Genomic DNA, 26,577 nt, shown 5'->3' on the forward strand with positions numbered 1-26,577 from the left:
GGTTAGACATTTCTGGAGGTTTTCATCCCAAAATATTTAGAAGGACCAGAAGAGCAAGGCTGATCTGCATAGCAAACCTTGTGATAATAATTTTCCTGAATATGTTAGGTGTGCCCATTAAAGTTTCTCTGAATATGCACTAATAATTTTTCATATAAATTATGAAGAATTGCTAAACTGTGTATTGATTCACTTGGGACTGTCCGAATCTGCACTATAAACTTTAATCGCTTTAATTCAGAGTTTCTTAAGAAAAAAATGTGTTGATTTTCAGAAACATTTTTAGAAGCATAACCATCAAAAACAGCACAAAATAACTTGATATAATAGTTATATTTATGTATACTGAGCAGTAATATGCAGTGAATTAATAAGATGGCTCCATTATTATTAACCATTATTTTTAAGCTGCATTTTTAAAATGTTTTTAATAATAGCAGTTATTTGTGAACTCTTGTTTATTAACTTCATTATGCACCACCTATTCACTTGTTTTGTGACATGGATGACTATATGAATTTGATAATAAAATAAAATAAATAAAAACAAAAGTTTTAGCACTTTACCTGCTTTGTTGCAACCCTTGACCATATGAAGCCTTGATAAGAATATATTCAATATGGCTCAGAACTGACATGAAGTCAGAATGTGAAACAGATTCATCTGAAACAGCATTAAAGTATTTCCAAGTATTCTGTTAAAGACAAGAAAAAAATAAGCATAAATTAATTACAAACTGTTAATAATATGTACTAGTTTAATGAAATTGCTTTTAGTTTTTTTTGTGTATCAGTATTCCCCATTTAGTGACCACAATTGGGACTGGCAACTTTGTCAGCACTGTGATTGTCTTTATGATTTTACTTCAGCTTTCCTTTGCTTTACAGATCTGCAAAAGTCATAAATGCAAGCATTGGTTATAAACTTCCTTTTTTATCGCTGTGGTAATTGTAAATGGTCACTGAATGAGTATTATCAATATTGCCCTCAACACCTTAGCTGCAAAATTAATTGTATATGAAATGTGAAGTGCTTTTGCATTTAATAAAGCTGATCATAAGAACTAGTCATGACACTTCCCTAATTAAGTCTTCACCGGCTTTATAAGCCCAGTGGAGTAAAATTAATAACCTAGAGTAACAAACATTAAGCATATTCTAAATTACTATTCTCCATTTGAAAGATGTTGAAAGTTATTTTCAGAGACAGATGCATCCTGACAAGGCTCTAAGGAGCAAGACTGATGCAAGAAAATCTCTTCAGCTCAAAGCATAGTAGATACCTCCAAGAGCGGTGGATAGTATCTAGCAGAAGAATATTATTTGATAGATTTAAACCCATTGCTTATGCAATGACTGTGATAATATTTTTGCACTCTTCAAGTCATAAAATGTATACACTGAAAACCTTATACTTTTTATTTCAATGTTGCTCAGCAACAAGTCTTTCAGTAATGGTTGTGCAAGAATTTGCAAACCAATTCTGACATTGTATTCCCGCTTTTGGTTCTGTGACAGTTTATGTATGAATGTATGTATTATAAATGCATGTATGTACATTACATATATAACTTCTAATACACATTTATTATTATTAAAATAATTCCAGAGTGATATAGTATACAATCTTGTATAAAATATTAGCTCTTCGAATTGGGTTTCATTCACAGTTTTATATGTTGCCAATCAATATTTGAAAGAGAATAAGGACATTTTTCTTGGACATAAGATATTTTAGTATGTCACATGATGATGTCATACAACTTATAAAAGATAAATAACCTGAAGAAACATGGTTGGTGATTTTTCAATTTTCACATAAAAAAGTAAAGCGCAAACAATGCCTCTTTTCAACTGTAAGCAAAAATTCTAGATACATTTCTACATATATAACCAAAATTTTAGTCTCACCTCCATCATTAGTATCTCTTCATTTTGCCTTAATCCATTTTCCGGAGCAGGAATATCTACGTAGATGACCTGTTTCCTAGGGTGACCTCCCTTAATCAGAACTTGTGGTTCAAGATTTGCAGTTCCAAGACCATCCAGAGCATAAAAAGCTACTGAATATTTCAATTTCCCACCATATGCCATGAGCTGTTTGGATAAATAATTATATTGTTAATTTGAGACATTTTTGAAGTATTTTAGCTAAAATCTAGATTGATAGCAGACTATCTTTTTCCTCTTGGTCTGCTCCAAAATCTGATCTCCAGAATCATCTCTTTTTTCCTAATACTTTTCATGTATTGACTTCATTTACAAATCAAGCAAGAATTTCTTATTCTCCAATATAGTCAATATAATTGGGTTTTGTTTTTTGCTTTCCATTTCATCTGAATCAAGAACTATAATCAACTTAACCTACATTCAGTTTTTAAAAAACCAGTTCAGGAATCTAAGATTTCAAACAAATATGTTTAAAATAATCTAAAGTTAACAATTGCATGTCCTTCTAGAAAAGTAAAAGCTTCTCCACCTGAGAATATGGGGGAAAATGAGGTGAAGAATTATGTTGCAATATACTGTAATTTGGTACACACAGGTAAAAACTTATTTTAACATCTGTTACAATAAGATATGTAATTTAACAGAACCCAATAATAGTTTATATCCTTGCTTCTCAACTTCTTGGATCATTTCATTTTTTTCTCTACCTCTTAGTTTTAGTCACCTTTTAATCACTTCCTTTCATTATTTGCTTGCTTGCAATAGCAACTTTTCTATTACCGTATTCTTAGCAAACAGAAGACCTTAAACGTTTTCCATCACACCTCCCTTTAGTGTAACCTTAATATACACACCTTCTCTAAAAATCCAAATACAAGAAAAAACACAATAAAGAATACAATGAAACTTAGGAAATGTAGATTATTGTAAAAATGTACAACTAAAAGATTCCCCAGGGGAAGTACAGTTCACATTATGGTAAACCTTGTCCCCCAAAACACACCATATTCATCTTCCTTGCAGAAAAATAAAAAAGTAAATACAAAGGCTCCCCCCGCACATATGTGCTAGTCTAGGGAGCAGCACTCATCTACATTTCAAAGCCGAAGAGCCAATGCTGTCTGAAGATGTCTCCGTGGTCATATGTCTAGCATGACTAAATGCTGAAGGCGCATGGAATGCTGTTACCTTCCCGCCAAAAGTGGTCCCTCTTTTTCTACTTGCATTTTTACATGCTTTCAAACTGCTTGGTTGACAGAAGCTGGGACAAGTAAAGGTAGCTCACTCCGTTACATGGCACTAGGGATTCTAACCGCTGAACTTCCGACCTTCTGATCGACAAGATCAGTGTCTTAGCCACCGCATCCATGCTTTAAAATGCTTTAAAAAGCATGGACTTTTTAAAACCATGGTTTAAAATCCAGGTAGCAATTATGTTAAACAACTACCAACACATCAGACAGATCAGCTAAGTCAGCATCAGTTCAGAAAACCTGGGCATTTTGTTAAGCCTTCAATGACAGTACTAGCTACAACCCCAGAAATATGCCATAGTCTCTGTCTCTGAATTTTCACTCTGATTTTAGATTCTATTGAATCTAGTAGCTTTCAAAATTCTGCAAGCAGTCTTACATATATTATGTGATCTCAGAAAAACAAAGATATATAAAATGTTAATAGTTTTGCTGTGAACGTACAGTGAACATATATGAATGAATGTAAGTAGTCAGAAATACACAGTGAATTCTCTTCAGAATTTTAGATACTCAGTTGTGGACTTATCCACAGGGGAGACAGAAAAATAAATATTTACCTGGTTTCCCTGGAACTGATCTGGTAATTTCCAGTAAAAGGGTTCTGCATTCAAGTATTGGCGGACTGTTGCCGCATCCATTACTATGTCTGGAAATTGAAAAAATACACCTTCACTTGTTCCAGTAAAGTTACTAAGAGAAACCACGTGTAATAGTTCCTGTTCTGGAGTCAGTGTTACCTGCAATACCAAGCGAACCAGTTATCCATTTAAAACGAACTACATATGGGGTCAGACTAAGAAAGGTTTCACATGCTTCCTGAAAACAACTAACAAATCACCCATCCTTTGAAATTTGGGAGCAATTTTATTAATGCATCTTACATTTTGTATTAGAATAAAGGTGCTTCCCTGTTCAATGCACATTGATATTTTTCTCCTTCTAGCTATAGTTATATAAACCAGCTGAAGCTAAGGATGCAGGAAAAGAAAGCAAAAAGAAACAAAACTTAGATAAACTGCATTCCTTAGACAAAAAGCACTGGTTGGGTTTAAAGATGCATAGAGAATCCTACAGTAAAGACAATTCAACACAGTATAAACTTGCCTGCAAATGAAATGCATATAAATAAGTGCAGTTGAGTTATTTAAGATTTGTATTCAACTTTCAATCAACCAGGACAGCTTGTAACAAATTTTAAGAAACTTAAAAGTAGCAAAATAAACTAATTAGGAGTTGGATATGTCTAAATCAAATTCTAAAATAGAATAAAATAATTAAATTCTTGATAGCAGCAAAATTCTAAACATAATATTAGGAAACATTAATACTCTTCCAAACATTCTAGTCAGTGGTAGGGGGGGCAAGGATAGTTGATGCACCAAATATAGCCTCTCAACTATCAAACGACAACCCGGCCTTCACGTGGTGCCCCCTGTTCCCACCAATCGGGCTCTGTCGACCCTTGGGACTGGCGTCCCCTTGGGTATATCCAGCCGAAACAGCTTCCATGGATCGCCATAAATTTCCATGGAAGTCGCCTATACCCACGTTGGGTGAAGAGGCGTCGAGTGAGTGAGTGAGTGAGTCAGTGGTAGGATTCAAAAAATTTTACTACCAGTTCTGTGGGCATGGCTTGATGGGCATGGCAGGGGAAGGATACTGTAAAATCTCCATTCCCTCCTGATCAACTGGAACTCGGGAGGCAGAGAATAGATGGGTGCTGGGCTAGTCAGAGGTGGTATTTACTGTTTTTCCAAACTAATCAAAATTTCCACTACCGGTTCTCCAGAACTGGTTAGAACCTGCTGAATTCCACCTCTGATTCTGGTGTATTCCCACCCTAGCTGCAATCCAAATGGTTTACAAGAAGACGTGTGATCACGTGAGGAAGAAATTAGAATAGCAAGAAAAGACAACTAGTACACTTTACTAACCGGAACTCGCACATAACCTTCTACTTCTGCACAGAGTTCTGTCATGCCAGAACAGAAGCAAGGGGTGCATCCCAAAGGATTTACAGCATGTAGAGCAAAGGTCCCGCTTTTGCATTCATTGCAGTGCAATCCAAACACATTTTCCTGAAACAAGATTATGATCAGCATCAGACAATAATGATTTTAATATTTTTTGTGGCCTTAATAGTATGTGGACAATAGATATATAGTATGTATGCCTTCAGGAAAGCTGTAAAAGCTTGGCTGTTCCAGCAGGCCTGGGGCTGTTGACCTCACTTTTGAGGTCCAGCCCCGATTATCATGAATGTACGAGGTGTTGCTGTTTTTAAACTGTTTCTTTCGTTATGTCTTTCGTTATGTGTTTTTCTCTTTATTTTTGTAAGCCGCCCGGAGTCCTTCGGGATTGGGTGGCATATAAATGTGTTTAACAAATAAATAAATAAATAAATAATTCTATAAGATACTGATAGGAGCTTGCAATTATTCCCTATATATTAGTTCTAGCCAACTCACTTTTCCATGAGGACTCTGCCCCACTTTAAAAGAATGCCAAACTTCTGTGATCATATTAAATATATTTATGGCTCAGTTCAGGTGTATCTAAACTGGACAAAAACTTTTTAACCTGCAAAGCTGAGTCTTGAAAGAGATTTAGAATGTCCATGTCTTCAATTTTATATTCCCTTAATTCTTTAGCAGGTCTCTTAAGAGAAATACTTTGGGTAAAACTGACAACGGTCCCATTGGTTTCCTCTTCTCTTTCACCAGAATTGTGGCATGAGGTTGTTTGGGGTAAGTTTTTCCTTTTTTTAATTCCCTTTTTGATGTAATGGCAAAGTGAATAGGGAATTTGGTTTTTTTTGCAGAAGTACCTTTACAATGCTTCCCAATTCCTCCTGCTTCAAAAGATTACCGAAAGTTTCTTTAGACTTTATCTTTCTCTCTTTTGTACAGTATACAACCATGATTAGAAACATTAAGGGCCATGATGGTGCAGTGATTGCAGGCTATGTCTGCTGACTGCTGACTGCCTACTCTTCGGCAGTTCAATTCTCACCAGCTGAAGGTTGACTCAGCCTTCCATCTTTCCGAGGTCGGTAAAATGAGGACCCAGATTGTTGGGGGCAAGAGGCTGACTTTGTAAACCACTTAGAGAGGGCTGTAAAGCACTGTAAAGTGGTACATAAGTCTAAGTTGCTATTGCTATTACGAAAATCCTAATAGGCCAATACTTTATCTTATTATGCTATACCTTGCAAACACACACACCCGTTTCCTCTTCACAGCTGCAGATTCCTTGATTGCACATCTCTGCTTTACTCCCACGGATATCACAGTCACAAGGGATACAATCAGGATAGTCCCTGTAACCTAAAGCACACAGGGAACACCTGTCCCCTCCATATCCTTGCTTACATTGGCACTGAGAAGTCAACTGGTCACACTGGAGACTGAGAGAACCTAAATGACTACAATTGCAAGCCTGAAAAAGAAAGGATAGAATCCTGTAATTTGAAAAAGCCATGTTTACAAATTACTTTTGGCAGTCATTAAAAACTCATCAGTATTGTGTTCTTTGACAAGGCCCTTTGTTTGTTTTGCTATAAGAGAAACATTCTCTAAAAATATTATTAGAACTCATTTTAAAACTTGGCTCAAATTAATTTACAAATATACCTTTGTAGTAGTGATTTTAAGGTGCAATACAGTTGACTGTAATGAAATCAGTCAATTGAAATAGGAAGAGGAAAAATACAGTTTCTTGAGGTGATCCATTTAGAAAAATTTCTTAGGTTTTAAAATTGTAAATCTAGGATGGAATTGGGCAAATTCAGAAAGTTTCAGGAAACATCAAAGCATTGTTGTTGCTCTACATTATCTATTAAATGATTGTAATTGTAATATGGTTAAAATTGCTAGATAAATTGCTTGCTTATACAATATTTTCAATGCTGGTTTTAAATGAGAAGCTATAGTGTATTACAAAAAGATAATATACTATACAATGTGAAAAAATGAACTAGAAATCAAATTTTTCTATACAATCTTTTTTATAGGTAGTGTAAAAGATTGTGATAGCAAGATTTCTTACAGTTTAACTAGCATATTAGAGAATAATTTAGAAATTCAGTAATTGAGATATTTACATTTGCATTGTATAAATGTTAGATTAGCAAAAATAAAATTGTGAAATGACCATTTGTACTACAGTAGAAAAGGGATTCTCAGGTCCAGTCCTTCTGAGAAATCTTACATTAATTTTCTTTCATCAGGCAAAAAAAGCCTTATTACACATAATGTAGCAACATTTTGTATAGCAGATATGAATGTGCCCAATTGATCTACAAGAGTCATATCTTTGTATTTGCTCCAATAATCTTTGATCATGTATAAATGATCACCTTCAACATATTAGTATTTTAGATTATAAGATTTTGTAAAACATTTTTTCTATATCCTGAACTTGATTGATTTTCTATTTTTAGAATTCATTTATAATTTTAATATTTTTTCTTAACCTTAAGAATTAATTTTAGGTGAAGCCTTTGTGCTGCATTATTTTACTTATACTCAAGTATTTTGTGGTTTGTATGATAGATTTTATCTTAGTTTAACCTGGTCATCCATCCATCCATCCATCCATCATCTAACTATCCATTTAGATGCATTTGAAAAAAGAGGAAACTTCTCTAAAATAACACATGGTGTAAAGAAACATAATATGTATATTTTTATATAAAATAATTCATTCAATTTCATTCAACTTTTCAAAAATTCTTGATTTCCTTTTTTAACATATTACAACAAGGACATTACCTTGCATCCCTTTTCTGTATCATGACCCCAGAAATTTTCTTCACAGAGTTCACATTTTTCTCCAGTTGTATGAGGAGGACAAATGCATTGTCCCGAATCTTTATCACAAGTATTGTGAGTATGAGCACAATCACAAGCTGCAATTAGGGCAGGACAGAAACAAGTAAACTAGAAGAATTATTAGTTCTTTTTTTTTATCTAGGATTTAAGAATTCTGAAAATCAATGCCTTGTGAAATCCTAACATTTATTTTTCAATTTTTATTAAAAAGAAATTTCTTCCATCCACTATTGTCCCTGTATCAAATAAATGTTTTGTAAGTAAATGTGATGTGTTTTTTTCTTTATTAACTAATATTTTCCATCTGTATTCACTATTAAAATGGACCGGCTTCCTAATATGAAAGAGAAAAGAGAGAGGCAGAGAAACTCAGTTTGGTATAGTTTGGTGCTGGCCTAGAAACCAGGAGACTATGAGTTCTAGTCTTGCCTTGGACATGAAAACCAGCTGGGTGGCTTTGGGCCACTCACTCTTTCTCAGGCCAAACCACCTCACAAAGTCATTGTCTTGAGAAAACTAGGAGGAGGAAAGAGTGTTAAGTATGTTCACTGCTTTGAGTTACTTGAAGAGTAATAAAGGAAGGATAAAAATCAAATAAATATAAAATAACTATATTGTAGGTATCACAAGATCTAAAAACAGGTTAAATAGCACAATTCTTCATGTTAAAGTGACAACATGAATATCTTCAAAGAGGCATTTTATATTACTTTGATAGCCTTGTTTGCAGCTCCTGGGCAATGAGCTGTTTTCACTTTTAGAACAATTTCAGTTATTGCAAGCTCTGCTAATGAGCTAAAACTTACGTTTGCAACCACCCTCCTGAAATGCATAAAACCCTGGAGCACAATTATGACACTTGTCTCCAGCCACTCCTAGTGCACAGCGACACTGTCCTCCTTCATTACAATCTTCTTCAGCTGAGCCAATTTTACTGCAATGGCAGGGAAGGCAACTAGCTGTAGTACTGAGGCCATAATAACCAAACTGTAAGAAAGAAAAGAAAAGTATTTGGGTACATTTTAAATAATCTTCCTCCTCTTCTAATACCACATTTTCTATAGACTCTTGCTTGGAAGCACATTAGAAAGGAGTGTTTTTCCTCTCTACTTTTTACAGCACGGAAAAATTTAAAATAAAAAAGCATTTGGGTACTTCTAAAAGTAATGCCCTGGGATTCTTCTAAAAAAATAATAATGAAACATTTGAACAGTCAACCATCTAATAATATATGTCAAAATGTAGAAATACATTAAGATCAGGTTGATTAGCCAAAACCAATTAAATACTGTCAAATTTAATATTTCAAGGGAAAGTACAATCTTTTACCAGCATATAAACAGCTCCTAAACGTGTTAGGTTTTTAATATTTTGATAGCTAGAAGTGTTGAAACATCAAACTACTTTGAAAGGTGTATTTAAGATTGGTGAGAGAAAAAGCATATTTAATTCCTAATTAATGCCAGATCCTCTGGCTGTGTAATTTTAGCCTTTATATTTTTAATGCATGGTCAATTCTAAAATGTGACAAGAGGATAGGACACTATGATAATAAAGATTTTGATTACACCAATTCAAGTATGCCTTTCTGGAGGTGAGAAGGACATCTGTTTCTATTTTGCTCTTTTTCATTTCTTAATTATAAATTAATATGAAAAAAACCTAAAGTTTAATGGTAAAGCGATATTTCGATTATCTGAAGCTTTATCTCTAGCCAACAGTCTTGCTGCATTCACACAGACAATATGACTATCATTTTAAATGTTACTTTTTTTTCAATCAACTTTATTTATAAAACTGGTCTCAGAATTCCTTGGAGGCTGGGAAATATGTTTTTGTCACTTCCCAGCATTCCTGCCTTGCAGATGCCAGCTGTATTTGGAATAAAGAAAAAAAAAAGACAAATGTAAATTATGTAGGGTGATGAGAAGGCTCTATTCCCCAAGATATCTGGAACTAAAATTAGGCCAGTCTGTTATGATCTCTCGATGGGCAGTATGACTTCAAGCAAAAAAGAATAAAATCCCTTTTTGGTGTATCAAATTAATTTGATTTTACCTTTCAGTAACTATGAATTACATCTAGATCATTTCACCATTATGCTGAAGTTTAAATATATGTGTATATATGTACATTGTTAGATCTTTTGTACAAACAATTTGTAAAAACATAATGTGTTAGTAACGTAATTGCTGGGGTTTTTTACCAAGCATTTATCACATCTCTTTCCGACTACATTGGCTTTGCATTGGCAGAGGCCAGTTTCATGATGACAGATGTTGGAAACCGAGCCATTTATGTCACATTCACAAGCTTAGAAAACAAAGAGAAAAGATGATTATTATTGTGACAAAATACGTAATAGTAACTATAATATACTTTTCCCCTCCAAATAAAATGCAGAATTCAATTTCTTTTTTTTCTACAGTCTGGGCATTATTGTTTTAAATTTATATCTTTGGAAAAAGAAATTAATGTTGCAATCCAAGGAACTCCAACTGTATTTCTACTCGAAGGAGAGTTCTCTGGTTTTATTAATGGGTACCATATTTTTTGGACTATAAGATGAATCTTTTTCCCTCAAAAAAGAGGGTGAAAATTTGGGTGCATCTTATAAACTGAATACAGCATTTTTGGCCTCCTGAAACCCCACCCCCTTTGCAAAAATGGCCCTGCATAGCCTTGAGGAGGCTTCTAGAGTGCTCCTGGGGACTGGGGAGGCCAAAAATGAGTGAAAAATGTGTCATATTTTGCCCTCCCCCCCAGCCCCCAGGAGCATTCTATAAGCCTCCTAAAGGCTATGCATGCCCTTTTTTTTGACAAAAAATGGGCCCGTTTTTGTGAAAAACAGGCCTTTATGAGAAGTCTGCAGAGTGCAAAAACTTTTTTTAAAATTTGCCTCTTCAAAATCTTGGTGCGTCTTATACTCCAAAAAACACAGTAAAATGTGTTTATGATACCTCACAACCTTGAGGTGGGGAGAGCTCAAATGCAGAAAAAGGACATACATTGTTGATTGGTCATTATTGATAAGAAACTGAAAATAAGTACTGTATTGAAAACCGCCACACATTTTAAAATTAGAAATACTTATTCTTCACTGTAATCTTAAGATCAACAATTGTAAGAAATTTCCTTGTTGTAAAACAAAGTCTATGAAAAGTTCATCAGTTCAAAACAATGTATGATGCCCCCAGTGAAAGTGTTTAGTATCAGGGGGTCAATCTGGTCAACATGGCTGAGTCAACTAAAAAATACTTTATATTTAATTGATCATGAGGAACTCACCATAACAATGTTTGTTGGTCACTGCATCCCCATAATAGCCATCAGCACACCTTTCACAGTGACGTCCCACAGTATTTCCAATGCATTTCAAACACTCCCCTGTAACTGAATGACAGTGGCCATCTTCCAATGGGTTTACATTGCCATTGCAGTCACAAGGAATACAAGGTTTTCCTGGCAATAAAGGATTGCCATAATATCCATTTGTACATCTGCATATAAGATAGGACAATTGCATCAAAGTAGAAGTTTGTTTGTTGGTTTGTTTATAATGCCACCCATCTTACTGATACAGTGAATCTTTTTAGATCAGGGGTGTCAAACTCAAGGCTTAGTTGAGTGCTTACTGTTTAGATCTGGCCCACGGGGCCGGTCTGGAAATTGTAAAGGACCAACCCGCTGTGCCTCTGCTAGCAAAAAAAGGACTGAGGGCAGGGTGCATGCACACCCCCATAACAGCTTTTGGACTCCTGAGTGCTCCAGGAGGCCATCCAAGCCCAAAACGGGGTCTCCGGAGTCATCCAGGCTCAAAACGAGGCCTCCAGAATGGCCCAGGAGGCCTTCTAGGCCCAAACCGGGGCCTCCGGAGTCATCCAGGCTCAAAACCGAGCCTCCATAGTGGCCCAGGAGGCCCAAACTGGAACCTCCAGAGTCATCCAGGGCCAAAATGGCACCCCCGGAGTGCATAAGTCATTTTTTTCAAGCTATTGTAACTTCACTAAATGGTCACTAAATGAACTGTTGTAAGTTGAGGACGACATGTACTTGATAACAGGACTCCCAAAAGTATTGAATATGAATAGTGAAGAGTTCACAAGAACTAATATGATCATAATAAAGATAAATATTGTCATATTCCAAATGCATTTCTGTCATGGAATCTCTTATCACTATTACAATTAAAATGCATTTCAAAAATGATTTTTAAAATAGGATAGAAATAAAGCTGTAGTTATGTTTAATTATATTTAACTAAACAACAATTTCTGCTACTCCATACCTTTCACATCTGACTCCTGAATAACCTGGAGCGCATTTATCACAGACAACTTCACCTCTGCTATCCAAATGACAAGTAGGACTGAAACTAAAAATAAACAACTTATGATATAGATTATATAAAGTTAATACATCTAATACATGCATAGTTCATGACTGCCCGATGTAGTAATTAGTGGACAATACAAGCAGCGTGCAATCCTGTATGTGCCTATTCAAAGTCAAGCCACACTCATTACTGTTTCAAATTGTGTTATACCTATGTAAGTATATACACAATTTCATTCTTAGCTACATGCATGTCTATCTGCTTAAAACAACTTTATAGTATCTGAAAGATTCAGTACTTAAGAGAGAAAACCTTTAAAATCCTTTAAAAGATAAACTCCTCCAGAATGCTTGAAACAATTTACTGGACTGCTACCAATCACTTGGCAAGACTCAGCTTAAATTACTATTATTTTATATAAATAGCAAAATGCTAGCAGGTTTTTTTTTAAATATGAGCAGCAGCACACAACACTACTGGATTTTAACTTTGAAAAAGCTGAGAAAAACAAAACTTCCCCATTTGGGCCAGCAAGAGCGATCATTTCAGAAGAATGAAGTGGAATTTTTATCTTGACTTTTCTTCTCCCCATTCTTATTCTCCTTCCTCCACTCCCTTGTCCCTTAATGGTCCCGCTTGTCTGAAATTGCTGGAGTTTTCATATATCATTTCCAATAAGCAGTTTACTTGTTAGTAGCACTTCTCAGTGGACAGGCACATGGCTGGCAATCTTCTGTGGTTCCCCTGGAAGGCATTCCGTAGAATCCTGGCAAACACTGCTCACAAGATTGCCCTGTGGTATTATGCTCACAAGCCTATAAACACACAAGAAACCTTTTGATACTTAATTTGGATGGAATTTTATTCCCAGAGGGAGCTCAGTATGAAAAAGCATGTGGATTTAGTATTCAAAGAACAAACACAAAGAAACAGGGATGCCAGTGGCAAAAAGCTTTTGTAAACTCACATTAACAACTTATGCATGCACCCTTTACCAGAACTGATATGCACATTTGATTTTATAAATTAGTCATGTTACTTTGATGGGGAATGAAAGCAAATTAAATGTATTTTAATTTGGCAATCATACAATTCATTTAGATGTTTTTACTCCATCCTTAAAGAAATAATGCATAACAAAATATTATCTGGAAATAATGTCCACATTATTTAATACTAACTTAATTACCAGTTAGGAGCCACCCAGAAGAGCCACTTTGATGAGATGATCAGCCAAAAAATAAAATAATGTAGTAAAATAAAATGCTCCAGTATTTTTCCATCCAGATCTATAGGAATTTGGCCATTGACTTGAATGGAAAAAAACTGTAGCCTTTTTGGATGGATTTCTTTATAAAATATGTTTTACATTAGTTATAACTAAAGACAGACTTCGAAGGTACTTTAATGTGCACAAAGAGTAGGCTTTAAAGGTAGCAGAAATGGTTAGGAAAATGTGTATCCCTTCTTGTTTGATGCATGTTTAAAAATTCAACATTTTATATATCAGGAATGGTAGAAACAGGACACAAACTTACAATACAAACACCATGACTATCACACTCAGTTGCATGACCATTGCAATCACACGGCAGGCAAATCCCTCCGAAAAGTATTGCATCCACTCGATAGTACCCAGGAACACAGGACTAAAAATAGTATAAAAAAGGAATTGCAACAAGCATGTTAATTATCATAAATCTGACCTTATGGATTCAGTAATGTGATATTTTGAAAACCCATTAACCCAAATCAAATGATGTTGCCTATAAATAAGACTTTACAATTTTGGATCTATAGGGCTTTTTCAGGAAATTTAAGAAAAGCCTGATTGCAGATCTCTCTCTATGTCTGACAACAATTTCAAAAGTGAGCTAAACTCTCTGAATTCTTTCTTATCAGAAAGAAAATATAAAAGAAAATATTTTCTAAAGATATTAATATCCTTATGAGTTTCATTAATAAATAATAAATTAATAATGACAGTTTTCACAAGAGAAAGAATAACAATTATTTTTATTTTTATTTTAGATCTAGATCTAGATCCAGAATAGGAAATGGTATTTTGGCACTGCATTTTTCAAAACTACAGGGCAAAAGGCAGTTTGTGTGAGGACTAATTGTTGTAAACTTCTAATAAATTTATATAGATTAAGGATGTATTACAAAACCAAATTTGAAAGAAAAAAGGTGACGGTATGCACTTTGGTGCCCATGAAATGCTTTAAAAATCATATTTTTCCCTTTGGATCATATTGTACTGTCCTAATATGCATGCTAAGTGGCTATGTTAGAGTCAGTTATTAGAATTATCTTAAAAGCCAGTTTGGCACAGTAGTTAAGGTGCTGCCCTGGAAACTAGGAAACTGTGAGATCTAATCCTAATTTAGGCATGAAAGCTGACTGGGTGACTTTGGGTCAGCCATTTCTTCTCAGCCCAACCCACCTCACAGGATTATTGTTTTGAGGAAAATAGGAAGAAGTAGCATTGCTGCTTTGAGTCATATATAAAAATAATAAATGAGGTCAATCAATCAATCAATTTTTGAAAGTCTTGTTCACTGAGGAAAAGGTCGTCTTTATGATAAATGCTCTACAATTTTGGAAATTCCTGAAAGAAGTAATGACTGCACATCATTGTACCATTTTGGCAATGCTGGCAAGTAACATTTTATTCTCTAATCTATTTAATTCTGATCATATTTATTAAATATGGACTTTAAACACATTTGTTGGGGAGGGGGGTTGTTTTGGTTTTGCTGCTCAGTGGTCACTGACTGTGCTTGATGATTTTTACTTCTTACCACTTGATTACATGCTGATGTTTTTCAGTTGTATTTCTATATATGGGTTCACTGATATTGATCATGTGACCCCTTTGGAAAACCCATTTTTAAAATGAGGCAATATTATTACATAACAAACAAATAAATAAAATATTGCAATTACTTCACAAGATATTCCGGAGTAACCCTGAGGACATTCACAATATTCTACATGTACAGCTGAAGACAGATCTATGAGATTAGCATTTGCTGTATCCAAAGTCACAGAGTCCAACCTGTAATAACATAAAAACTGGAAATTAATGGTGTAAACAATGTATTGGGTTTTTTTCATTGTGTAAAATAATGCATATCCACAAAATACACAAATGTACAGGTAAAACTTTGCAATCTTTCTTGTTCTGAATGCATATTTCCACATAAGATACATTTAGCAATCTATTATACATTCAGTAGTTCTGGCTTGTGTTTTTCCCTCCCAAAGATTGTATTACATCTCTCAGGCTGGGGGGTGAAATTATACGCCCCTCAGACAAGGTTCGCAATTTGGGAATCCTCCTGGACCCACAGCTGACTTTAGAACATCATCTGTCAGCTGTGACCAGGGGGACATTTGCCCAGGTTCGCCTGGTGCACCAATTGCATCCCTACCTGAACCGGGAGGCCCTCAGATCAGTCACTCACGCCCTTGTGACCTCAAGACTGGGCTACTGTAATGCGCTCTACATGGGGCAGCCCTTGAAGAGCATTCGGAGACTTCAGCTTATCCAGAATGCAGCCGCGCAAGCGATTGTGGGTGTACCTCGGTACACCCACGTTACACCTATCCTCCGCGAGCTGTACTGGCTGCCTGTTGGTCTCCGGACACGCTTCAAGGTGCTAGTCGTTACTTTTAAAGCCCTACATGATATTGGACCTGGGTACTTGAGAGACCGCATCCTGCCAATGACCTCCCTATGACCAATTAGATCCCACAGATTAGGCCTCCTCCAAATACCATCCGCTGGCCAATGTCGACTGTCGACCCCTTGGAGGAGGGCCTTCTCTGTGGCTGCTCCAGCCCTCTGGAACGATCTCCCCGTGGAGATTCGGACCCTCACCACCCTTCAGGCTTTCCGCAAAGCTATCAAGACCTGGCTGTTCCGGCAGGCCTGGGGCTGATGAGCTCCCAGCTCCACCTGAATTGCTGCGACTGTTGCGTTGTTTTTAAGCTGTTTTTGTATTTGTTTTTGTCTTTGTTTGTTGTTTGTATTCCCCCCTCCCCACCTTGTTTGTTAGCCGCCCTGATTCCCTCGGGAATAGGGCGGCATACAAGTGTAATAAACATACAAACATACATACAAACAGTTCTAAATAAAATCCAATTGTAATCAGTATGAGCTTTACAACATTTGTAATGCAGCCAGGATCCTGGCAAATATGGGTAATGGATAATACAGGAAACTGCAATTTCAAGTCAAATTATTAGTCTGTTATTCTTTTAAATTCCCTACCACTTAATCCTATTTAACTACAAAAAATTGAGAACCTGATATTATCCTATGGAAAATTAGGTCTTTGCCCAAACGTTTGAATATTTTAATAAAGGAGCACATTAAATCCTCTTGAGATTCTTTTGTTATTCTTTTGGTATGGCTTAAGTATATGTATTTTAAACAAATCTTTACATTACCTATATACAGATTTTTCTGCGGTGTTGTAACTGGCCCTAAGTAGAATATGGGTCACATTAACTAAAACAGTCATCAGGGTGTCACGATCTATTGACTTCTTCGTATTAAAATCAACAAAGTTTTCAGATATAAGATGCACTGTACTGGAATATTCCTCATATGGTTGTAAAGACAGCCCTTCAGATCTTGTAGAGAGAATATGTCCATTGCCCTGAAATGACAGGTATTGTTATTTTATACATTTCTAAAGTAAAATTGGAAATCGTTTAAAATTACACTTAATGGAAACCATACTAGGTTCCCAGGATTCCTCTTTTTCCAAAACCCACTCTATCTTTTCCAAACTTTACATTTCTTTAAGAGTGTGTAATATGTTTTGAATCTGAACTGTACTTAATGGAAAACATCAGTTTCAAATGTCATCTCTCTTTATCTATATGTCAATTATATTGGAAGTTCATCAAGATTTGAAAAAAGTTATTTTTCGAGTGCAAAACCTTCCACTTTCTAAAGTCTGCTCAAATGGGGTGTTTGGGATTTAAAATAAAGTATCCTGAACAATCCAAATTCAAAACCTTTTGCACGCCATTAATTTCTTTCAAACCATCTTATACTATTTTCCAGGTGTAAAGTAATATTAAGAAATGCCCAGATCATAAATTTAAACACATTTTCATGGAAATAAACCCATTTAGCCATAAAAACCACTTAACATCTTTACTTCCCCATCCAAACCAAGTCTCAATACAACTGGAAGACCCCATGATGGAGAAGACATTCTTGACCTTAAGTCTGATGCACCGACAGAGTACATAAATATCACCACATTTATATATATTTTTTAATTTTAAAGAAAATTTTAAAAACCAAAAGTCAAAAGTCTGCATGTTACAGGAGGTTTCCAAGTTCATTGTTGCAAGGGTATCTTTTCTCAACTCTCCACTAAAGGACCATCTGCAGAAATTCAGAAGATCCTCTAGGAAGCACTTCCAAAGGAACAAGAAATGCTACCAGAAGAAGGAGCTACAGGTAGTCCTTGACTTACAACAGTTCATTTAGTGACCGTTCAAAGTTATAACAGCACCGAAAAAAGTGACATGACTTTTTTCACACTTACGACCTTTGTAGCACCATCATGATCATGTGATCAAAATTCAAAGGACGCTTGGCAACCGGTCCATATTTATGACCACTGCTGTGTCCCAAGGTCATGTGATCACTTTTTCCTGCTGCTGTGTTTGTTTGTCCACTGACTTTGTTTGTCCTTCTGACAAACAAAGTCAGTGGGGAAACAGATTCACTTAACAACTGAGTTACTGACTTATCTACTGCGGTGCCTCACTTAACAACTGAAGCAAGCAAAGTTGTAAAATGATGCAAAACTCACAACAGATGTCTCACTTAACAACAGAAATTTTGGGCTCAATTATGGTCCTAAGTCAAGGAGTACCTGTACCAAGTCAGGAACTTTCTCCATCAAAAGCATTCAGAATACTTTATGCATTAATACTTTGTATCGTTGTCCATTTAATACGATTACCTGGATAATAACATCGACACTAGATACCAAGTCACTATCTGTACTGTCCATGGGAATATCGTATGACACGGTATACTTTAAATAGCCTCCAAAGGCAGTGAGCTGAAAGCATAAAATGCAAGAAATCAAAAGTATTATTTTTTAATCTTCTTTTTCATTTATAAATATGAAGATGAAATATAAATTTTGCATCCAATGACAGTTTTCACCTTTTTAAGATTTCTTATTAAAGTATCTGTAAAAATGCTACATTAGACTCAAAAGAAATAAATCCTAAGAAAAATCTTATTTTTCATATTAACCTTACATTCTAACATCTATGTCTAACTTGACAGTTCTACATTTACTGATTTTTTTTAAATTCTGAACTTCTTTTTAGTTTCACTATCTTTCCATTACATAAAATCATAAACTTTCAAAACCGATTCTTAGTTTTTGAAATAACTGCAGTGCCTAAATGTAATGATTGTTTGGAATATAAATTGTGTCTTGCAACAGTTCTCTGATTATTTCTTAAATCAAATCTTTCCTGTACAATGAGTAAATAATAAAGATATAGACATGGAAAAACAGCTACCATATTTAAATGCACATTCCTTTTTGCATTAAGATGTTTGCATCTTAATTCCAACACCAATATTTCTTGGGGGGGGGGAGGCAGAGGTGACATATTCCAGATATAACTTTAATGATCCTAATATGGTAGGATTCCTAGGAAAAGATACCATATGCATTTTTAAACATTACATTATATACATAATAAAGTGAATATGCAACACATAAAACTTTATACATACACAGAACACTTAAAAAAGACACATTTCCTCCAGACTACTTACCTTATTTCCAAGGTATGATTTAGGTGCAGACCAGTAATAAGGAGGGTTTAGTACTTTTGCAACCTCAGTGTCATTAATACTTATTTGATGAGATTTATCAAACTGATCTTCTTGAGGTTTCATAGTTTTTGAAGAATATGGAATTGTCATCTCCCACCCAGTCATAGAAGACACCTTAATAAAACATAAACATGATCAAGCATTTAAGTAATCAAGAAACAGAGAGAAAGGGTGTGATTGTGTGTGTGTGTGTGTTGCTTTAGCAAAGCTCTATTTTTATTTGGCCCACCATATGATATTATGTTATGGCAGAGTAATCCAAGCAAAATAGAAACCACAGGATATAGTTTTTTCCACAATGAAAGCATTAAAATGCTTTATATAGGAATGTGATTCCAGAATAGCTGTTTATGAGGCAGTACAAAGACTTCGTGTGGCTTTCCCAGGTCATGTGTAGTATGCCATGCACAGATTTTTTTAAAAATGTATTTTATTTCATCAAGCATGAATTAGATAACAGATATAAGTATAAACATGAATATGAATACATGAAATGAATACAAATACAAGAGAATATTAGGACAGGGATGCTTATGTACACCCCTTATAGACCTCTTAGGAATGGGGTGAGGTCAACAGTAGACAGTCTAAGGTTAAAGGTTTGAAGAAGCTGTCCATCAGATTGCCATTATGTGATGTTTCATAGCGTTTTTCCCATTTGCAGAGCTGGGTGAGCGTGGCCTGCGTGTAATGAATCTGGCCTCTGGGCTGCCAGTTTGACACCCCTGTACTAGAGATAACCTAGGAAGGTTTGGACACATCTTCCGAAGATGCCTCATACTTTTATAGGTTTATACATTTAAATCAATTCATAGTAATATATGAAAGTAGCAGCATATATGTAAGTTAGCAATTATACCCATACAAAATATATAAGTTACCAATATATACTGTGTATGTATGTATGTGTACGTATGTATGTATGTATGTGTATGTATGTATGTATGTATGTATGTGTATACACACACACACACACACACACACACACACATATATAGTATATATATATACTTAAAGTCACAACCCCTGGTATGCCCAAGTATGGGAGGAAGGTCACACTTCCACTCTCTGTCATTAGGCTCCTCACAAGAGACCATCCAGACAGAAACCCAATATTTTTTATTGTTGCCTTTTTGTTACATTTGTTATATTTATGCTGATAAATAAATAAAGGGAGACTAGTATAGATCTATTTCAAGCTATTTAGCTCTCATCAGCTAGCCATACCCAAGTTTGGGAATCGAACCTGTGCTGATAAATAAATAAATCCTCCCATATTTGGGCATACCAGGGGTTGTGACTTTACATATATACCTTTCACCCTGGCTTGGCTGATAAGGAGTCGAGCTCTGTAGCTCAGTGTTTAACACATCTGCCTAAGAGGCAATACAGCACAGGCTCGATTCCCAGTAAGGGTATGGCTAGCTGATGAGAGCTAAATAGTTTGAAATAGATCTATACTAGTCTCCCTTTATTTATTTAACCTGTAACTGATCAGTATTTTCAAATATTATAATATATCTTTAGATAATTTGCTGCTTTCTATAATTTAAACACATAAAATAGAAGTATGAATTATGTTTTTCTCATTTGAGATCCAATCTTTTATGTTTATCATATTCTATTTCTTAGATACACTTTGGCTTTTTTGTTTGAACCTAAATTGCAGCCTCTTACATCTAAGTTTTTATTAAGTGAAATAGTTAACAGAGTAAAAGCATTTATGGAAGTTAATGTGAGAAGGAATGCCTGCCAAGCAAAATTAACACAAGAAGGGTGTTTATGTTTGAGGAAAATAAATGAAATACTAATTGTAGAATATTAGTCATAGTATACCTTAGTAGCGGACCAAGGAAGACTTTCACACACATCAGAAACACCAAAACAGAAGCATTCCGTGCAACCCTGTGGGTTTCTTTCTTGGAGATTATAGAATCCAGATTTGCAACGGTCACAATTTTCTCCTTCTACATTTTCCTATGAACATAATCAGAACCAGCACACAATAAAGTGGACTTAGCAATTTTACCTTAACATTTTCTAGGATTTTCTTCTGAAATAAAGTATTGAACAGAAATTTTTCACTGCTTATATATTATGTGTCAAAAAGTACTTGTATTTTATACTAAGAATATCATATGACAAGCAAAGATACCAATTATCATGCTGGCTATGAATACTGAGGCCACAGGCTCCACATAACTGATTTAATGTCTGGTTCAAAAAAGTCAGCCTACTTCATGTTCGCAAAAACGTCAAATTTTGCCCTTATCGGTTTTTTATTTGAATTTCATTAAATCCGTTTTTATTTTGGCACTTACAAGCTAGATATTGAGCCTATGCTAGATAAATGAAGTTTTTTGAAGCTTATAAAATCATATTAGAACATCAACTTCATTATACATAGAAGACTTTTGCTCGTCAGTAAATAATGTGTGGGTGAATGTGAATGGTTTTTAAAAAAAATCAACTAATGTATTCACAAACATCCCTACTACAATATCGGAATTTGGAATTGCTTTTTCCAAACCAAGATTTACTCACAGTCTCTGATACATAATTTTGCCAATGTAAAATATATGATATACCTGCATCATGAATCTTAGTTTAAATCCCCATCTAAGAGATTTTTGCTTAAATTCCACTTGTTAGATATAGGATTGCTATTAAGAGAGAAATTTCCCAAAATAAATAAACAGACAAGTTTCCACTTTAAAGTGTATTATTATTAAAATTTTAGTACAGTGATACCTAGGTATCCATCATTAATTAGTTCCAGGAGGTGGATAAGTACAAAAAATGATGAGTACCATACAAATTTTTCACATAAGGAATAAGGTAGTGAGTCACAAGACAGCCAACACCCATAAGTTCAAAGCTTATACATTGAGTACCAAACAAATGATGAGTGCAAGGACAATTTTTTGACATAAAATACATTTAGTACCAAATTTGATGTGTTTCAAAGCAGTTGAGTATCAAGGTACCACTGTATAGTTAGTCAAAGTAAAAATCAAAGCTGTACTTACTTTGCAAAGGCAAGGTTCAGTACATGGATCGTCATTTATGCTGCCAACGAGGCTACAATTACAGCGTATGCAATTTGGATAACCTTTGTAGCCAAAGGCACAATAGTCACATTTTTTTCCAGCATACCCTTCCTTGCAATGACATTGACCAGGCTGAATACCTTGAAAAAAATAAAACAAATACAAGAAAGTTGCTTATTCGTTATATAAATACTAATAAGATCCAAAGAAATTTAATTTAATTTTATGTTTGGTTGTTTCTTACACACCCAAAACCTGATTTTGTAAATATTGCCTAGACCATTATCTCTTACCTCTTTGGGGGTCAGCATGATTATTATCCTTAACACAGTCAAAGCCAAAGGACCCAAATAAATCACACTCACATGGACGGCAAGGATGGTTGTCGTAAGGAGACACCTGGAATATTTTAATTTTTATTAATTGTTTGATGCTACTGAAAATGAATTTTTGCTCCTGTTTAGGAGTATATATGAAGACATACATCTCAACTGGCAAGGATGGTTAATTATTTCATGGGATGAGTGTAAGGCAAAAACTAGATAAATGCAAGCATAAATGAGGTAATGTTGAAACCAGCCATTATGGCACCAGGAAACACTCTGTATGTTACAAAAATGAACATAGATTTATTTCTAAAAACATGAGCATCTGTACAACCTTGGGCCTACGGCTTGAGTATGACTCTGTAGGAAAAAAAGCTATATAGGGAAACTGGCATATATGAGGCTATAACACAGCCAAAGGTTTCATGGGTTTGGGCTGTTTCTTAAATTGAGAAGTTGCTACTACTTTAAGGTGACCAGATTTTCAGATTGGTAAAGAGGGACACCATTGACGGGGGGGGGGGGGGGGCTTGATTAAAAATTTTATATTTTGTCAAAAGGTCACATGACCCCAGGACACTGAAATCATAAATACGAATCTGTTGCCAAACATCAAAATTTTGATCACGTGACCATGAGGATGCTGCAACAGTCACTAAGTGTGAAAAATGGTCGCTAAGTGTGAAAAATGGTAATCAGTCACTTTTTTCAGTGCCATTGTAACTTTGGTCACTAAATGAACTGTTTGAAAGCTAAGGCTAGCTTGCATTATAATGCCTTATGCTAGCTTACATTTTCAAGAGAGAGAAGCTACATTCCTAAGCACACAAGGAATTTGTCTTTGGTGAATATGTTCTCAGTGTACATAAAGAAAAATAAAATAGAATACATTCATCAAGAATCATAAGCTACAACACTTAGTGATAGTCACTAAAGCCTGGAGGATTGTTCCCTCTGTGCTTCTTTAAAACAGTATATGTTAGAATAGAATAACAGAGTTGGAAGGCACCTTGGAGATCTTCTAGTCCAACCCCCTGCTTAGGAAGGAAACCCTACATCATTTCAGACAAATGGTTATACAATATCTTTTTAAAAACTTCCAGTGTTGGAACATTCACAACTTCTCTCCTTGATTAGTTTCCACCCATTGCTTCTTGTTCTACCCTCACGTACCTTGGAGAATAGTTTGACTCCCTCTTCTTTGTGGCAACCCCTGAGATATTGGAACACTGCTATCACTCCAGAATGCGGCCGCGCGAGTGATAGTGGGCGCACCTCGGTATGCCCACATAACACCCATCCTCCGCGAGCTGCGCTGGCTACCTGTTGATCTCCGGGTGCGCTTCAAGGTGCTACTTACCACCCATAAAGCCCTTCATGGTAGTGGATCTGAGTACTTGAGAGACCGCCTTCTGCCGATTACCTCCCTTCGTCCCATCAGATCGCACAGAGTGGGCCTCCTCCGAGTTCCATCCGCCAGTCAGTGCCGACTGGCGACTACGCGGAGGAGAGCCTTCTCAGTAGCAGCTCCGACCCTTTGGAACGATCTCCCCGTAGAGATTCGCACCCTCACCACAGTCCAGAGCTTCCGCACAGCCCTTAAGATCTGGCTATCCCGCCAGGCCTGGGGATAAGATCGTCATACACCCCACCCGAATGTTGAATGAATGTTGTGTTTTATTGCTATTTTTATTTGTACTCACATATTATTTTACATTTTGTCTTGCACCCCCTTCCCATGAGTTGTAAGCCGCCCTGAGTCCCCTCAGGGAAAAGGGCGGCCTATAAGTGACAATAAAATACTACAAAATACTAAAAAAATACTATAAATCATGTCTCTCCTAGTCCTTCTTTTCATTAAACTAGATATACCTAGTTCCAGAAACAGTTCCTCATATGTTTTGGCCTCCAGTCCCCTAATCATCTATGTTGCTCTTCTGACTTGTGACTGTTTTTCTCCTTTATGACCACTGCACCATCCTCATGACCACATGGTCAAAATTTGCTTGGCACCTGGCATGTGTTCATGATAGTTGCAGTATCCAGGATTATGCAATCACCATTTGTCACTTTCGCAGCTGGTTTCCAACAAGCAAAGTGACCGGGAAATGCCAAACTTGCTTAATGACTGCATGGTTCACTCAACAATTGCAGTGACTCACTTAACAAATGTGGAAAGAAAGGTCATGAAATGAGGAACCGTCTTGCTTCGCAATGGAAATTTTAGGGTCAATTGTGGTTGTAAATCGAGGTCTAGCTGTACAGTATATGGAAATAATCCCAGTCCTTAAAATTGAAGTATGCTTGCCTTGCATTCTAAACAACAAAATATCCAACCATTTTTTTCTTAAATATTTTAAGCAAATGTTGTACAAAATCTCCCAATGCAATAAGCTTAACACTGTATCCTGAAGTGTTGGAATATAGTATATGAAAATAGCAATGAATTTAAATGTATGAATTTAAAACTAAGTTTGGAGCTATTGTTTATTAGCCAATGTTGCACTCTATTTTATACAAAATGCTTCCATATCAGAAAACACCCATGTTCTTCTATTCCAGACACCTGTAATGACCCCAAAGGACAGCTATTTGTCTATGACCTTCTATAACAAATTCATGGCTTTATACAGAGATACAATAATATCAACAGCCAACTATCCTCACTGGGTAGTTTCTGCTATTTGAGGAAAAGTTTTAGAAGTTACTTGCAATCTTGTGGCGAGTTTGCTGTTTAATCTGCTAGTTTTGCAAAAGGAGAAACTACACAGCCATAAAAATAATTCCTGTTGCTCAATGCAGCTGTGCTGAGCTGCTTTCCTGGCACGATTTGGAAGTAGATCAAATATGGATAAGACAGCCAGTTTGCCTAGTAGTGGTTCAGGCACCAGACAAGAAATGAGGAGTTTCTAGTCCCATTTTAGGCATGAAAACCTGCTTGGATGAAATGAGGCCAGTCACTCTTTTTTTCCCTTCTTTCCTTCCTTCTTTCTTTCCTTCCTTCCTTCCTTCCTTCCTTCCTTCTTTTCCTTCCTTCTTTCCTTCCCTCTTTCTTTCCTTTCCTTCCTTTTTTTCTTCCTTCCCTAACTTTCTTCCCGCCCTCCCTTTCTCTGTTGTGGGGAGTCGGAAGGAGCATTAGATCTGCTCACCGCCTTAAAAGTGGGGGTTTTTTTTAAATGGCTTTTTTTAAAAGTGATTTCAGCCTTTAAAAGTGATTTCAGCCTTTAGTACTCGCCACATCCGTCCTCCCATCCATCTTCCAAAAAGTTGATTTAAAAAGCCAGTGATCCGCGCCCGCTTCTCCAGCATTCCTGATTCAGGAGCAGAGTCCGAGACAGGTGCCTGGGCACGCCCTGTTCCCCCCTCAAGACTTCATGTTAAAGCCAAAAAGGACCTCCACAGAGATGGCTCTGGGAAGGCAGGGCAGGGACGGGATGCTGGAGAGCAGCTTTTGCCTACAGCCTTGGGGGGGGAGGGGGTGTTTGCAACCCTGCCCTGCTTGGTGCCCCTTGTTGCTTGAAATGGGGTGCACCGTTTGGGGGGGATGCAGGAGGTCCAAATAAGAGGCAGGCTCAGCCTCTGCTGGGATGGAGCAAGCAGAAGGAAAGGCAAGAGAGGGGGGGAAATGGGATTTCGCTGGCGGTTGCAAAGCAGCCTTCCCCCAATGCCCCCCAACCCTTTCAAAAGCCACCCCCATCACCAGCCTCTCCCAACCGGATCCCCGCCTGCCTCTTGGCCCAGGACCGAGCCTCCTTGCCACGGTGCCGCCGCCGGAAAGCCGTCGCTCTCCCTGCAGAAAAATGGCACGCGCACGCACAGGAGGGGAAGGAGGGAAACCACTGCCCTCTAAAGGCCACTTTAGAATGACACTTCAGAGAAATAAAAACTTTTTTTAACGGCATCCTTTTTAAAATTGATTTTCTTTCTTTT

General features: G+C 36.3%; 1 protein-coding gene across 1 annotated transcript in view; it reads right to left on the minus strand.

The window, feature by feature from the left end:
* The window catches only part of LAMA1 (laminin subunit alpha 1), a 106,136-nt gene that overhangs the window by 46,781 nt on the left and 32,778 nt on the right, over positions 1-26,577 (minus strand). Inside the window, exons 9-27 of the mRNA XM_087707255.1 lie at positions 22,615-22,720; positions 22,301-22,461; positions 21,108-21,248; positions 19,212-19,385; positions 18,373-18,474; positions 16,832-17,043; positions 15,323-15,434; positions 13,912-14,022; positions 13,061-13,188; positions 12,326-12,412; positions 11,326-11,537; positions 10,244-10,350; positions 8,844-9,024; positions 7,978-8,114; positions 6,413-6,643; positions 5,140-5,283; positions 3,763-3,942; positions 1,911-2,096; positions 567-694 (exon numbers count right to left, since the gene is read on the minus strand). Of these exons, the coding sequence (XP_087563381.1) occupies positions 567-694; positions 1,911-2,096; positions 3,763-3,942; positions 5,140-5,283; positions 6,413-6,643; positions 7,978-8,114; positions 8,844-9,024; positions 10,244-10,350; positions 11,326-11,537; positions 12,326-12,412; positions 13,061-13,188; positions 13,912-14,022; positions 15,323-15,434; positions 16,832-17,043; positions 18,373-18,474; positions 19,212-19,385; positions 21,108-21,248; positions 22,301-22,461; positions 22,615-22,720 (2,840 nt within the window). The remainder of the gene's footprint in view (positions 1-566; positions 695-1,910; positions 2,097-3,762; positions 3,943-5,139; positions 5,284-6,412; positions 6,644-7,977; positions 8,115-8,843; positions 9,025-10,243; positions 10,351-11,325; positions 11,538-12,325; positions 12,413-13,060; positions 13,189-13,911; positions 14,023-15,322; positions 15,435-16,831; positions 17,044-18,372; positions 18,475-19,211; positions 19,386-21,107; positions 21,249-22,300; positions 22,462-22,614; positions 22,721-26,577) is intronic.

This window comes from Thamnophis sirtalis, unplaced genomic scaffold (genome assembly GCF_051295495.1).
Source record: "Thamnophis sirtalis isolate CommonGarterSnake01/CBP01778 unplaced genomic scaffold, rThaSir2_p1.2 scaffold_2, whole genome shotgun sequence".
In the NCBI taxonomy this organism is placed as follows: Eukaryota; Metazoa; Chordata; class Lepidosauria; order Squamata; family Natricidae; genus Thamnophis; species Thamnophis sirtalis.